This window comes from Aythya ferina, assembly GCF_964211825.1.
Source record: "Aythya ferina genome assembly, chromosome: 3".
Lineage (NCBI taxonomy): Eukaryota > Metazoa > Chordata > Aves > Anseriformes > Anatidae > Aythya > Aythya ferina.
Genome location: NC_140298.1, coordinates 61,746,597 through 61,761,462, shown reverse-complemented (window position 1 = coordinate 61,761,462; position 14,866 = coordinate 61,746,597). Strand labels below are relative to the sequence as shown.

At 38.0% G+C, this 14,866-nt stretch overlaps 1 protein-coding gene across 2 annotated transcripts in view; it reads left to right on the top strand.

Moving 5' to 3' along the window:
- The window catches only part of RNGTT (RNA guanylyltransferase and 5'-phosphatase), a 180,700-nt gene that overhangs the window by 109,757 nt on the left and 56,077 nt on the right, over positions 1 to 14,866 (top strand). For both annotated transcript variants that reach the window (XM_084514322.1, XM_084514323.1), the window contains exon 13: positions 11,067 to 11,167. In XM_084514322.1, the coding sequence (XP_084370448.1) occupies positions 11,067 to 11,167 (101 nt within the window). The remainder of the gene's footprint in view (positions 1 to 11,066; positions 11,168 to 14,866) is intronic.

Genomic DNA, 14,866 nt, shown 5'->3' with positions numbered 1-14,866 from the left:
TAGGCAAGGATGCTGTCTTTTTCCATCTTCTTTGTATGAGCTTCAGAAGTTATTGTCTACAGATATGCTTTCTATTATGTGACAGTACAGTGTAAAATGTTTGAAATTCATTAACAACCTTATATTAAAGCTGATGAAATATTTATGGAGCATCAGCCTGTCTCTACATCCTGATTGAATTACCAAACCAGGCAAAAAGCTGAAGTTTGGTGAGGACTGCAGCTCTTTGTTCAGGTGTTTTAAATCAGTAATTCAGAACATTAAGCAGTAAAAACAGCTTTTATTATTTTACTTTTGTTTATTTTTGTTGTCTTTAAAGGGGAGCGATTTGCTTTTGTTATCTTCTTTACATAGAGCCTCATGGCCATCTGTCTGAGCTTAGACACAGGTTGTGCTGGGTGAATGGCTTGATGCAAAGTGTATACAGTGTTTGCCTGAAGTTGGGAAGTGTTTGGGTATTTTTTTGTAGTGATATAAATTCTGTGGCTATATTGTGTGTCCTTGTGTTTTCAATGTTTAGTTTCTTCTTTTTTTGTCTCAGCCATGAAAATCTCTTTCACAAAACAACAGCTGTTTGCAAAATATTGGTGTTTACCCAGGAGTTTCACCCCACCTGATCACTTGTAAGAGTACTTACAAATCATGTCTTGGTGCATTTCCTTTACAAATACAGGGACAATTGAATTGTATTTATGGGGGGTGAAGGGGAAGCCACCAAAAAAAAAAAAAAAAGAAAACACAACCAGACAACAACAACAACAACCAGAACTGCCTGCTCTAAAATTTCAAGAGGTTATACTGAAGTAAGTCACATCTGCATGAAAGAAAACAACACCAGGTACATCTGATTTTTCTAGCTAATAAAGGAATCCTAATCATCTTTGAGAACAGTGAGTACTACTGAAGAGATTTCATTGAAGCAGCTTTTTTTTTTTTTTAGCTGAATATACGCAGTCAAGTTAAATGCAGCAAAGCTTTCCTTCACATCTGGAAACAATAAGTATCATCTATTACATCCATTGATAGAAATTCCTGAGATGACTGAATTCTTCAAACTCTCCAGACTCGATCAACCACTTTTGTTTATACCTCCAGCTTCAGCATCTTATTATTTTACTGCCCTCTTCCTATAATCATTTTGTGGCACTGCTAAATGCGTATGTTGCACAACAAAGTGTGTTTCTCAGCCTTCAGAGATAATGAGCACTTAAAACTTTCAGATCAATGGCAACTGCATGGTACAGTTTCGTAGGCTTGAAAGGCTTGCATACACGTACTTTTTCTTACGTGGTCCCTTGTGAGTTTCTTTTTTTTTAAGAAAGGCATTCTAGAAGTCTAAGTAAGTTTACATAACTGGGTTCTGAGGTATGAAACATTTTGTTAACACAACTGAATTTCTCCAACTATTCTTGGTAAACATGCTTTCTGTGAGAAGTAGTCACAATTAAGTCTGTCTTTGGAAATGGTTTAAACAGTTCTCATCCTTAACAATCACAGTTTGCTCACATTAGTCCCATTAACTCTCATAAGCCTAAATAAGATTTTCTAAGGTACAGAACAGCATGTAGAACAATTTTAATGAGCCTGATTTTCGTATAGAGGTTTAGGGTGTACACAACCACTTGTGATCTGTGCAGTGGTTGTCCCAGGAAGGGAACGTGGGGTGTGAGTGGTTCAGGGCAATAATAATGACAGGGACAGGGGTGGTTATTTCTACCTACGTAAGGAATGCAGCCAGGTGAAAACTAGTGTGGCCAGTGTTCCCAGGGACCCTTCTGATTCAGAGGTATGTGGAATGTATTTGGCAAATGTTCACCTCTGTAAAAATTCTGGAATAATAGATAATCAGTTTGGGCAGCTCTGATATATTTTAAATAACAACCAAATAGGGTGACTTAATGTTTAAGTAAACAATAGTATTTTTCTCTTCCTGACTGATAATATGTCTTAGTAGATAGCATTGTCCTGGTGTTTTTCCATGATCCACACCAGGTCAATGCATTAATTTTATCACTTTTTCTGTACATCCATCTTTGTAATTAAGCACCCTGTATTGAAACTGAAGGCTTTTGCTCTTGGGCTTTACTCTGCTTTGTTCTCCTAGATTGTTGACATGCAATGTGGCTGTCCCTGTAGTACATTGGCTAAATCTTGTAGTTGATTCATTGTTTGCCAAAACAATGGCAAACAAACAAACAAAAAAATGGCAAAACAAACACCATAAATGCCATAGCACATGATGTAATTTGCCTACACCTCCAAAGATACGAGTTAGGGATGAGTCCAGTATTCTTGAAGCAATTTTCTAATATAGTCAAACTAATACAGTTTGCCTTAGACATAATTTAGAAATGCTGACCTTTCTCCTTCTCCACCAGGCAGTTGTGGGCTTGTGATCAGACTTAGTGTATCTCTTCCCTCCAGTTCTGAGTGATCTATCTGCTCAATATGCAGCAAGAGCAAGCATACTCTTGTTTACCCATCAATAACCAAGGCACTGCTGATGCCTTTTGCCTCGTTTTTTTTTCTTTAAAAAAAAAAAAGGGAAAGTAAGTAGAATACATGGGGAAGAATGGGGTATTACAGTGATGGACTATGAGGAATACAAGGATGTAAGTTGTTTGTACAGACACTTTGAGAAACAAAGGGGCTGGAACTGAAATGGGAGGCTAGAAGGGACAGAAGACAAAATACTTTCAGAGGCTAAGAGTCACGGATTAACTACAATAACTTATTTCCTTGTATAGATGTTATTGTATTTCTTCATGTGTTTTTTTCTCCCTTCTGTTTTGGTGGCCAGATTAGCACAAAGATATACAGCCAGAAGTAGACTGTGTATCTAGGAGGAAATGTATTAAGTGTATTAAGTCACAGCTGAAGGCTTTGCTCTGAAAAGAATTATTTCAGGTAGTTATCAATGTATTTTAATGCATAAAACACGTTGAAAAAATGCATAATGTAAAAGAATAGGAAACACATGCATTTTTTTTTAATATGTCTGTGTACTTAAGCAGTGAAAATAACACTGGAATAGTAGAATCAATTCTGTTGTCTAATCTTTGGAGACTTTTTGGCAGAATTGTGCAATGAAAATGCATGCGTACATTAGCCAAATGGAAAATTACCTGTGCAGCGACTAAACATTTTATCTTAACAAAAGGAAATAATTTTGTGGAGGGCTGGGCTTCAGTCTAAACTAAGGCATTACACGATTCAGAGGTATTTTGTGTAGAAAAAAGCATACATTTTTAATCTTAAGTGTAATGGTAATCTCCATAACTATCTGATGTTTCTTTGCTTGGTATCTTTCACAGAGGTGTGCTGTAATTTGAATAGGAATTACAAGCTTGATATAAACGTTATTGTTCAAGTTTTTCTGTCCTGTGTGCAACAGAGCTGACTCCATGAACCCAATGATGTTTTTCTGCCTTAAAAATCTATGAATATGCAATTGAGTCAATGGCTGTCTTTCATCTTGTGGTTTCTTGATCCATTGACGTGACTCACTCACGTACAATATTAGCAACTTCTCTTTCTTCAGCTCATCTCTCTATCAGCTCTAGCCTGAAATGATTGATTACAATCGATCTTTTTGGTTCTTTAGAATGATTCAGAGCATTCAGTTCAGGAAAATAAAAACTTAGTAATTGTTCAGTCTTTATATTTACACAACTGAATGCAAACTATTAGATTGGGTAGGGCAGTAGGTGCCATAAGGATATTAAAAGGTCTAAGAGTAATTAATGTAGAACACTTCAGAGAAAACATTCAACTGTTGTTTTAAGTGAGTGAGAGGAAAAGATTTGTTGTTGTTACAGGTTTGCAATAGTTAACTTTTTCTTTAGAGGCGAAAGCTGTAGCATAATGTTGAATCCCAAGTCTTTTGCAAAGTATTTGATTAAAACACAGAAAAATGTTGGTAACAGAAATGGGTGAATTTTACAACATAAGAAATGTCTTAGTGTTTGTGAATCTGAGGCATTCTAATATGTTTTAAGACCTTTACTGTCTTTATCCTGATAAGTGAGAGTGACTAAATATCAGAATATCATATATGTAAGGGCAGAATATTTCTCTTGGTGCTAAAATATGAACTAGCCAGGTAACTTCTTTGTAACTTAAATTATGAGATACTGAAAGATCTATATTTCAAATTCATATTCATGTTTCATATTCAAGACTCATTAATTATATATTCAGCGTGGTTAAATGTTGATCTCATTTGCAGTGTAGCAAATGACATCTGAAGGTTTAAAAGAACTTCAGCAGATTCCCAGTGTCTGTCCTGGTTAACCCCAAACCCTCCTATCCCCATGGCACTCATGCCTTGATGGTACTCAGCTTGACATACATGTACCTCTTGGGCAAGCATGGGTTTTCAAACAAATCTTTCCTGGTCCTTCTGTGTCCCCTCCCTTTTGAGCTATTTTTGATTTTTTCCGGCCTTCTTTCTGCATTGGTGTGTGCCCATTCTACCTTAGCAGTGCTCTGGCTCGTTTGCAGGGCTAGGTCTGAAAGGTGTGCCGAGGGCGAGGACAGCGGACACGTAGCAGCACTGCTCATCCTCTCCTGGTCATCCCTCAACGTTTCCCTTTTCAGTCATTAGGAGAGCTGATCCATTTGCTTTGTCAGGCCTTGTGGCTGAGGTTTACTCAGTCTTCCAGGTGGGTGTCTTCATGGTGAGGCAACAACGCCCCACAGCCCACGCTGCCTGCCCAGAACGCGGTCCCAGAGATTGACTCCGCTCTTCCTCCTACAAAATACTGAGCAGCAAAGTCTCTACCATGTGGTAACAGAAAGCAGCTGCCTGGAGAGATACTTCACTCCCCTTACATCCCCACTTAGCATCCCCACTGCCCAGCCCTTCTGCTGAGCCACTCAGTGAATGTGAGCGCTGGGAGGATGCGTGGCTTCAGGCAAAACATAAATTGAGTGGGAAGAATATCTGCAGCTTGCGAGAAACAGAGAAACGTGTCAGCAAAAGTTGAGATAAGGGAACTTCATTCTCTGAGGGCCAGCCTTTCTCACAGGGAAGGAGAAAGGAGTTGCCTCCTCTGAGGACAGCTGTGGAGGGAGGGGACTACTAGGCTTAATACTTCTGGGACATGAGCAGACACCCATCAGTTTACCCCACAGTACTGATGTGGCTCACTGGGGACCAACAAAAAACCTTATTGAGTGTGCTCTGAGAGCATGGGGTTAGGAATTGGTGAGCAACCTGAGCTGGGTGCGGGAGGCTGTGCTTTCTGTTGGGCAGTCTTCTGGGATCACCCAGTGTCTTACAATACTGGGTGTGCAGCGGAGTGTCACGCTTGTTGTTGTGCTCTTACCTCAGGTTCAAGATATCCATAATAGGGGCACATTTGCCATGCTACTGCTGGCCCGTCATGTGCCTGGCTTGCATCTTCTTCAATTAAGGTAATAGTGATTGATAGTGCTCCTGTAACCTGCAACACACCTGAGGTTAGCAGCCTCTCGGTTCTGCCAGGCATCCTGCTGCTGGATAAGCTTTTGGTTCACAAACCCTAACTGGCCAGGCTTAGTTTTGTAGGAGACTGAGGTGGTTGACACTGATTAGAAAGGGAAGTTGTGAAAAAGAAAGGAATGATAAAAAGAAAGGGGCTGGTGTTCTGCCAGGACAGCACCTACCTTCTCCCCTGAAGGTGGGGCATTCATTGTGATAATAACAAAAATAGAGATTGAAAAGAAAAAAATAGGTGGATGCTGAGTGAGTAGCAGAGTTGCTAAAATCTGAGGGCTGGGGAGGGGTTCCTAGCCGTCCTGAAGACATGGTCATTGGCACTTGGAAGCAACTGCAAATCAGCTGTAAATCAATCCTCTAAAGCTATTTTAGATGTTTTCTGATTCCTTAATGTATATTTTTGGGTGTCGTTAGACGAGGTGGAAAGGTTTCAGACTGAACCAAGATCTTTGTATTTGAAATGCTACGTGACCTGATATGTTTTAAAACTAGTCATGCTACATGTGTATTTGGGGAGAGCGTTGAGGATATCATTGCTATAAATGCTATATTTGAAATGCTAGGGAGTAGTTTGGTTTCAGACAGATTGTTTAACATTTTGTTTTGGAAATGGAATGTGGAATAACTTTAGGCAGTACAGGTCTGCAGTACGCAGTGATTCATCTAAGGTGAAGTTTTCATATACTTAACAAGCAGAATTCTTGCTTGGCTTCAGCTCATGTTTGAAGAAATTGATTTTGCACTCAGCATTCAAATTCAAGAACTTGCTACTGCTCTATTGTGTATATGGGCTCACCCATTGCAAAAATGAACCCCCTCTCAGGGTTTGTTAATATGGCCTCTGGATGAATTCTCATTTTAAGGTGCATTTCTGTGATTTTCATTTTTTTTATGTTATAACAGCAGAAGTCTGAGACCATGAAGCTTCTTGACATGAACTCTGAAGTCTGATTACTTATCTAAGCCTCTGTAAATGTTTCAGACAAATATCTGTAGACGGTGACTTTTATCAGCTGCTCAATGTTAAAAAATCTGCTGTGAAGTCAGAAGTGTATTGGCAGTGATCAAGACCAAGTGTAATAGTCAAAAGGCTATTTTTATTGCCATTGTTTTCTAGACAATATCTCTTTTGCTAACATGAAGTGTGGAAGAGATTGTTCCTTCATTTTTTTTAATTTTTTTTTTTTTTAATATAACAAAATGTTTAGCCAAGACTTGTTCCGCACTGTGCTGGTTCTAGAGGGAAAGGCAGGAAAGGTAACTCCATCTTAAAGAACAAATCTCCCCCCCCCCGCCCAAACTCCCCTTCAAGCAAGTCAGCCAATCAATTTAGTAATTAAACTTGAGTCAGTGAAATTACAGGTATGCAGATGTATCCTGTCAAAGCATTGCTTTTCATTAGTCATCTTGGAATAGTTGCTCATGTCTGCTGTGAAGTTGGTTTCACATTGGAGTTTAGGAGGCTATAACTTGTTGGTCTTAAGGAAAAAAAAAGGGGGAGGTTGAAAAAGTCCTGCAGTAGATTGATCCTGTGTGGAATGTATACATACATTGGTGCCCAAGGATGTGAGGACAGCAAATATAATGTCAGAAACAAAAACAAAACAACAACAAAAAAAAAAACTGAGTGTGGGGACAGATGTCATAGAAGGTCAGGGAAGAGCCTCCATGTGTGATGTCTCTACTGGACGGAGTAGTGAAAACTATAATAAGGAGTGCAGTAGTTGATGCTTGAGTAAACATCCTATAGTTGGGAAAAATCACATGCCTTTATGAAAGGAAGGTTATGTCTCTCCAACCAGGTAATCAAAAATAATTTGAGTAAGGATCACATGGTGTTCTGTGCTAGGACTTCGAGAAAGCTTCTGTCGATGTTTCTAAAAAGAAAAAAATAAATAAATAAATTGAAAAAACTAAAGCAGGTGCAAGATGAAAGAGTTCTTGTCCAGATGAACAATTGGTTGAAAAGCAGGAAGGAGTCAAGGGATAGGGTCCAGGTCGGTCCTCACAGCTGAAGGGGAGTCACTTGTACTCAGAGAACGAGGATGATGCCTGAACAGTTTGTCAGATGTGGGGAATTGTGGTAATTCTCGATATTAGAAGATCGAGTGTCTGAGTGATAAAACAGCACACAAAACTACAGGTAGCATCGAAACAATGGGGTCTGGTTGTTCACCATCTATCCATACAAGCCTTAGGGAGTGCGAGTGTGAAACCAATGAAAGCTGGTCCATAACCAACCCAAGGTGGTGCTTTTTCTTGCCATGCCATGGGGCTGCTGTGCTGCAGGCTGTTACAGCTGGGGGAGGTTTGCACGGTCCTAGGGGGGAGCTAGATGGGCTCGGGCAGGGAAGGCTGAAAATCACTAAATACCTGGAAATCACATCTGCATCAAGATGGCTTTGAGCTTGAAAATGGATAGTCTCTGGGAGAGTAACAGGAGAAAACATCACATATGATTGCCCAAAGTGTGAGCTTTTGGGCGCTGACAGAGCCAGGGTGCTAGAGCTCTAGTGGGGCTGTTCTTAGGTTGTTAGATAGATCAGGTGTGTCTCTTCTTTGGGATTTCAGTGCTGTGACTCTGAGAAGTTGGTTCGTATTTTTAACATTAAGGAGAATTAATTTCCTAAAGGAATGTCAAGCTTTTTCAGGGTTTATGTTCCAGACAGAAATACATCCTCCTCTGTATGGTTGGGAGAAAATACTTGGTAATATTGAATGCAGAGCAGTCCAAGTTTTCTTTTTGGCCACAAAAGATGGTGTGTTTTGTGGTTAAGACTGGTATTTCTATACAAAAAAAGATAATTTCCTCTGTCCTGAAGTCTGTTAGCCTCTCTTTATTTTCTCTTTTAAAGGAATGATACATGTATGTAAAAAGATGGTTTGTACCCATATATTAAACCAGCCGGGATTGTTTCCTAGAGTCAATTAGACTGGGTCGAGTCTTAACATCTCATAAAGTCTCAAAAATATGATCTACGGCTTAAATAGAAATTGATTACTTGAGTATGTATTAATAAATCCATCATTGTAAATGCTCCAGTAATCTTGCTTGGAAGATTATTGCGAGTCAATAACCTAGAAGCTGTGCCACACAGAGGCTTAATAAAAGATTTTAGGGCTTAGGCGTGATTGACAGATGACGCTTTTATGGAATGGTTGAAGACCTCGCTCATGTTTAAAGGGACAGATGAGCATCCATTAAGATGAATCTTCCATGCAGCAAAACCAACATCTGTGCCGACAGCTTCAGCTACTCAGCTGTACTCCCTGTTCCTTGGTACCTGCTGTAGAAGTTGCTTCATAAATCAAATTTTCACTCTGTGGAGAAATTGGTCCCAAACAGAGGTGTTCCTCGTAGTTTTTATTTGAGCAAAGTAATAAATACCTAGCAAGAGTAATAGGTTTTGGCCTAATTAACAGGCAAGAGAGAGCAACAATAATTTCTTTACAAGCACCATATTTCGTCCCATTATTCCTGGAACATACTTTAGCAATGAGCTATATAGAATTTAATTACGTATTCTCTTGATATCAGGTATAAGAAAATTGCAGGAAAATTTGACTGACAAAGAGACTTTGGCATCATTCACCTTTATCGTAATTCTCATATTCAATGCATACAAACGTTCAAATATATCTAGTAAATAGTATTTTCTCTAAAATGGAATGCAAATACTTTAAAGTATATTTAAATATTCCATCTGTATATAAAAAGAAAAGATTTAATACTTTACTGAGCTTTTTTCTTTATCTTGTATGTTCTTTCGTCTTATCCATTTAATATCGATTAGTATATATAGTGTATGTCGCGTGAGTCTTTAAATATTTGTACCTGCATTGTACAGGATTTTTAGTCTGGTAATGAGAACAAAAAACCTAAGGATGTATTTTATTGCTACAAGAGCTCAAAGATGAGATCTTTGTGATTTGAAGATATCTCTGGCAAATGGAGAAGAGCCAGAGAAATAAGGGAAGGACAGCAGGATGGAGCCAACTAAAGAACTATTTCTATTGTCTACTGAAATATTTGTTTTTATTTTTATTTTGTAAATTCTTTAAACCTTTCTAAATCCCATTTTTGGACACGTATAAGAGCAACCAGCATTTCTCAAATAGCTGTTGATATTACAGGACAGAAATCATATAAAGGGGAAATAAGGTGGGAAGAGAAGAAAGTAATTAAAAAAAAAAAACAACCAATACCTTTATTATTGCACTGTATCTTACTATTTTCCTGACTCTAATGGAATAAGGATGTTTGATTAGATCTGGCAAGATTTCCAGATGTGAGGGACCACAGGGGAAAGTTGTTTTCCAAGAGACAATTTTCAACTAGGAGATCGTGGGGGAAGAATAAAATGAAAGACATGGAAAGGGAGCAGGCACAGAGAAGAGGTGTCAGAAACAGCTTCTACACGTTGTCCTAAGGACAAAGATAAATAATTTAAATTTTATTCAGATGTAAAGAGAAGGTTGTGGAGAAATTTAGTGCAGAGCTGTGTGTGATGAGAATAGCGAGTTGGGTAGGATGCTCCAATACTGGCGTTAAGAACATGTTTATAATGGCCTGAATGGGAACAACAACAGAGAGCCTGAAGCCATCAGTATCGAACAATCTGGAGCCGTGGTCAAAAAATGAGAAAAAAAATGAGAAGATGCAGTCTAGCCAGCCATGTTCAGATTCCAAAAAGAGCTTTTAGTAGGTTACTTTTGTTATGCATAGCAGAAACGTGGCTGAGAGTGTTAGGAGCTGATTTTTGCTTTTGCCCTGTTCATGCTCATTCTACTTTTCTCCATTGCCATTAAAAGACATTCCAGGAAGGAAAGGTTTAGCTGGCTCGGCTGTCACTGTTAGCTGAGGATGAACAAAGTGGCATCTTGCTTACACTGAAGTAGATGATAAGAGACCGAGATAAATCAAAACTCTAATTCAAGAGAAAATTGCTCTTTTCTGATAAGTATGGCAACTTTTGGTTCAGACAAGCGTGTACCCTGTCTCTTCAGCAACAGATGCTCCCTTATTTATGTTTCACTGTGTCATGGTGTTCTCTAATCTTTATATAACTTACATTCCTTTGATACGAAAGAACATGTTTGTGATGGGCCTTTCTGAGAGCTGGCAGTATGGTGACTGCTGGCTTTTTCACGTTGTGTCAGCCAACAGTGTGAATAACAAAAACATCGCTCAGAAAATCGCTCAGAAATGTTGAGGTTATCTTAAATGCGTCTTCTGTGTGTGTCCTTTCACAGTTCTCATTTATTAAAACTGTGCTGTCGTATTTTCTTTTTTTATTTGGAATTTTCCATTAGGCAGAGATAATGAAGTATGCTAATTTTTATTTCCATTCTCAGTTTTGCATTATATACAATGGCTTGGCTGCCGTGCTAAGCAGTTTTAAAAGGAGGCAGCAAATAAAGTAGTGAAGCACAACTACCTCTGTGGTAATGAAATTCATTGTTTCAGTCACTAACTATTGTAATTCATTAGAGACATCTAATACAGCCCGAAACGCTGAATTGTTACTTTTAAAACCAGTGAAAACCAATAAGCATAATTAAACTGCTTTTTAATTTGCTTCAGAAATACAAGCCTGGACGATGTGATGATATTTTGAAATGGAAGCCACCCAGCCTGAACTCTGTTGATTTTCGTCTAAAGATAACAAGAATTGGTGGAGAAGGGTATGTAATCTCTTCCCTTTTTAAATGTATAATGCTCAAGTGAACGTCCCTTAGCAGTTAATCTCTCCTCTGATATTTCTTGACGTTTTCTGGGGCTAAGCCTCTCTATATTCAGAAGAATCTGTTCGTTGAAAATCTTAGCAACTGTTGCAATCAGTGCTGTACTGAAAACAATGGCAGATGCTCATAATGTAAATCTACTCATTCTTAAATTGTTTCCTAAAATTGCTGAAAAAAACAGCCCTGTTTGGATTTGGCATTATTACCTTTTATGTTTTCTGAAGGTAGGCAGGCTATATTAGCTTAAATTCTTACATAAAGTAACTGCTATCCCTTGCTTTTATGCAAAATAATACCAACGTAAGTTTTCTTCCATTTTAGGATTCTGCATAATGAAAAATGATGCTTAACTTTTTAAAGAAAAAAAAATGAATTTTTACTTCATAGGTTTTCTTTGGTATTGTCTCTAAAACCATTAAAGTCTTTTCAGAAATGGTAAGTTTTGACAGCAGAAGACATGTAAAACATTACATTACATCAATTCCACATACTATTTGCTAATTCAGGCACTGCACATATTAAAGAGGGGCAATTTTCATGCCAGCGAGGGCAGGGGGGAAGACTGAGTCACTGGATTACAGCTTGACTTGGAAGTGATTTTGTTTAGAACTGAGTTAGTTGATTTTTAAGTTGCTTAATGTTTTAACATCTGGGACTCATTACAACTGGCAGTTTGAAACACTGATATTTAGTTTTTCTTGATGCCACAGGTACCTCAGTATGATTAAACAGTTCATTTGACGTATTGCTTACTTATTTCAGAGTGTTAATAATGGACCCATCTAACTTTTAGACACTTTGGCATGTCATATTACTGAACATATTTGGTGAATATATAGGATCTTAAAAATATGGAGTTTATTCAACAGAAGATATTTGGCAACTAACTTCTAAGCACTTCATAAGGTCAGAAGCATCTATTCTGATTTTTGTGTTTGAAAGTGGAATATTAAGGCCTTAGAAGCAACACAGCTATTTTAGACAACATACAGGAATATTTTAAGTTTGACTTCAGAGAAATCAACTCATTATAAATTTCTATTTCACATTTGACTTTTATTTAAGTCACAGAAAAGTAACAGGGAAAAAAAATCTATTAAAAAAAAGACCTGGTATTTGGCAGGAATGCTATTTTTATTATGGGATTCTTATGACTTCTGCTGAAGCTTATGAATTTACAGTAGTAGTCTATAATTCAGAAGCAAAATAAACCTATTTTTCATTTCACCTTAAAAAAAAGTACTCTCTGATTACTCAACACTGATTTCAAATAGAAAAATGTCAGTGCTACTGCTACGTTTAATATAATAGATGACAATTATTTGATCAGAAAATGAAAATGTTTTAAAATATTAGCCAGCAAAACTGTTTCTAAAAAGCTGGGCTGTTAGCAGCAAGCTATTAAAGAATGAGTGTTCCCTTGTAGAATTTGAAACACTTGCTAACATTTAGAAAATTTCTACCATACTCCAGCTATGTGAAAATCCATGCAATGCTGGTACTGTGGAAATGATTAGCTGGACTGGTCTCTAAATACTGCAATACGTAAATATGTTAATGTTTATGTTCCTCTCACATACATAAGGAAAAAATAATCCTAGAAATCTGACGTGAGAGAAAGTACAATTCTTTGAAATGAATTTTACCTCAGCTCATATCACAGTTGACTGCGGTTTGTAGCGTAAGCGCAGGTGCATTCATCCAACAAAAAGAAGTTAATGAAGTACTATGTGGAAAATAATTTACCATCATTGGAAGAAAAGCATTTATGTTAAGTAATGACCTATGAAACAGTCGGTTCTACCCAGGTAAACAAAATCAGTGAGTAAAATACTACGGCTTTAAGCACATCACTTGTTAATTTGATTTTTTGATTAATTCCGTGGTAAAATATGAACTTAATTGAGGAAACACCCAAAGTATACCAATTTTGAAGCTGTTGATGTGAGTTTTAAAAGAAGCAGGTTTGGTTTTAGACTTGAAAAATGCAGTTCTGAGCACTGCCATAATAAACGGGCTGTGAAGAAAGCCTGTTAGGTTGATTTCTGACAAAACTAAAAATTGTTTTGATGAACTGAATGTCTTGCTGCTGGCAATTCTGATGTGACAGCATTAGGCTTCTACCTCTCCCCAGCCCCACTGAGATTAAAAGTAAGCATTTGATACTGGTTTCAGTGCTTCAGGTAAAAACAAAGTTTTCCTTCTCTTCAGTAATCCAAGAAGAAATTTGGCATGCATTTGACAGCAGAGTAGCACAAATGTGTTTAAAGTACTATTATAAAAAAATGTGTTATTTTGATACAGTAAAGCGATAATATTTATGGAAAAGGAATCTATGACTTTGTATTGATCTTCTACTGACAAATGGGGAACTGAAATCAAAGTATCGATCTCATATACTTGACAGCAGCTTGAAACAGTGAGAATGGGGATGGTCTGTAATTTCCAAGTCCTCTCTTCTGATTTACAGGCTCATCTTTAAACCCTGAAATGCAGGCATCCAAATCTGAGCTACTGTTGTGTGTGGTCTTAGAGCTGACAGCCACGATACAGGTTGAACCTCTACCACACAACTCCAGCCACGCTTCCCTTGTGTTTATAGTCTCCTGTCCACTTAAATGGTGAAAAAGCATAGAGGGGCATTATTTATTCAGTAGCATGAGACAAGAGCACTGTCAGCCGTTAGACCTGTATTTTGTGTGGCACATGTAATTGAGATCCTGATCAGTTGTAAACAATCGTGTGCATTTTTCCTATGAATGAGGGAGTTCTCTGGGGAATCTGCCTGATTTTAGTCAGTACGATTATTTTTCTATCTACCTAAAATTCCCCTGTGCTTTCAGTTGTGCATTTCCATCCATAGATCAGTCTGTAATAGTAATGTTAACCGCAAAATAGCTGCTGTGCTTCACCCCAGATGTAGTTCAGTTCCGGATGAATGACCAATTTGCTTTTGTCTAGGGTTCAGTTATTTCACAATTGATAGGAGAGAGTTTTGCCATTGAATTAAAAAGGAGGATTGGGCTTATGATCTATGAAGTACTTTTAGAATAAGCTGCACTATTAAGATGAAGATCGCATAACAAAGAATACAAATAAAGAAAAAATACCATTGCATCCCAAGGAAAGGGATTGTCTCCATAACCTCGGTGACCTAATGCTGACACTTCTGTTTGGTGCACATATTTGAAAGAAATTGCGCTGTTGCACATTAGTGAGTTACAGCTTATCAGCTGAGCCACGATAATTGTCCCCAGTGTATTCTCATAGACCAGCCCGTCCGAGCATCAGAACGATGCTTTACATTAACTCTTCTCTTGTCTTTGCAAGAAGTCCAGCGTATGGTCTCTCAATCTGTTCTGATCACATCCAAATAGACACTTCATGTAAAACGACAAAACAAAACCAATCACAGTAACCAACAACCTATTAAATCAGCTAAATGAGAGAGTAAGGTGACGTGTATTTGTGCTGAAACAACGTAGCTGAACTGAAAAGCCCTCACATTTCGCGTGCTTTAAAGTAGAGACACTTGCCAGCGCTTCTGCATCACTTCAGGTTTACTAAGATAATTGTCTCTCATCAGCAATGTTGAAGCAAAGCCCTTTGATCATATAACAACAGTACCTTGCCTTTTTT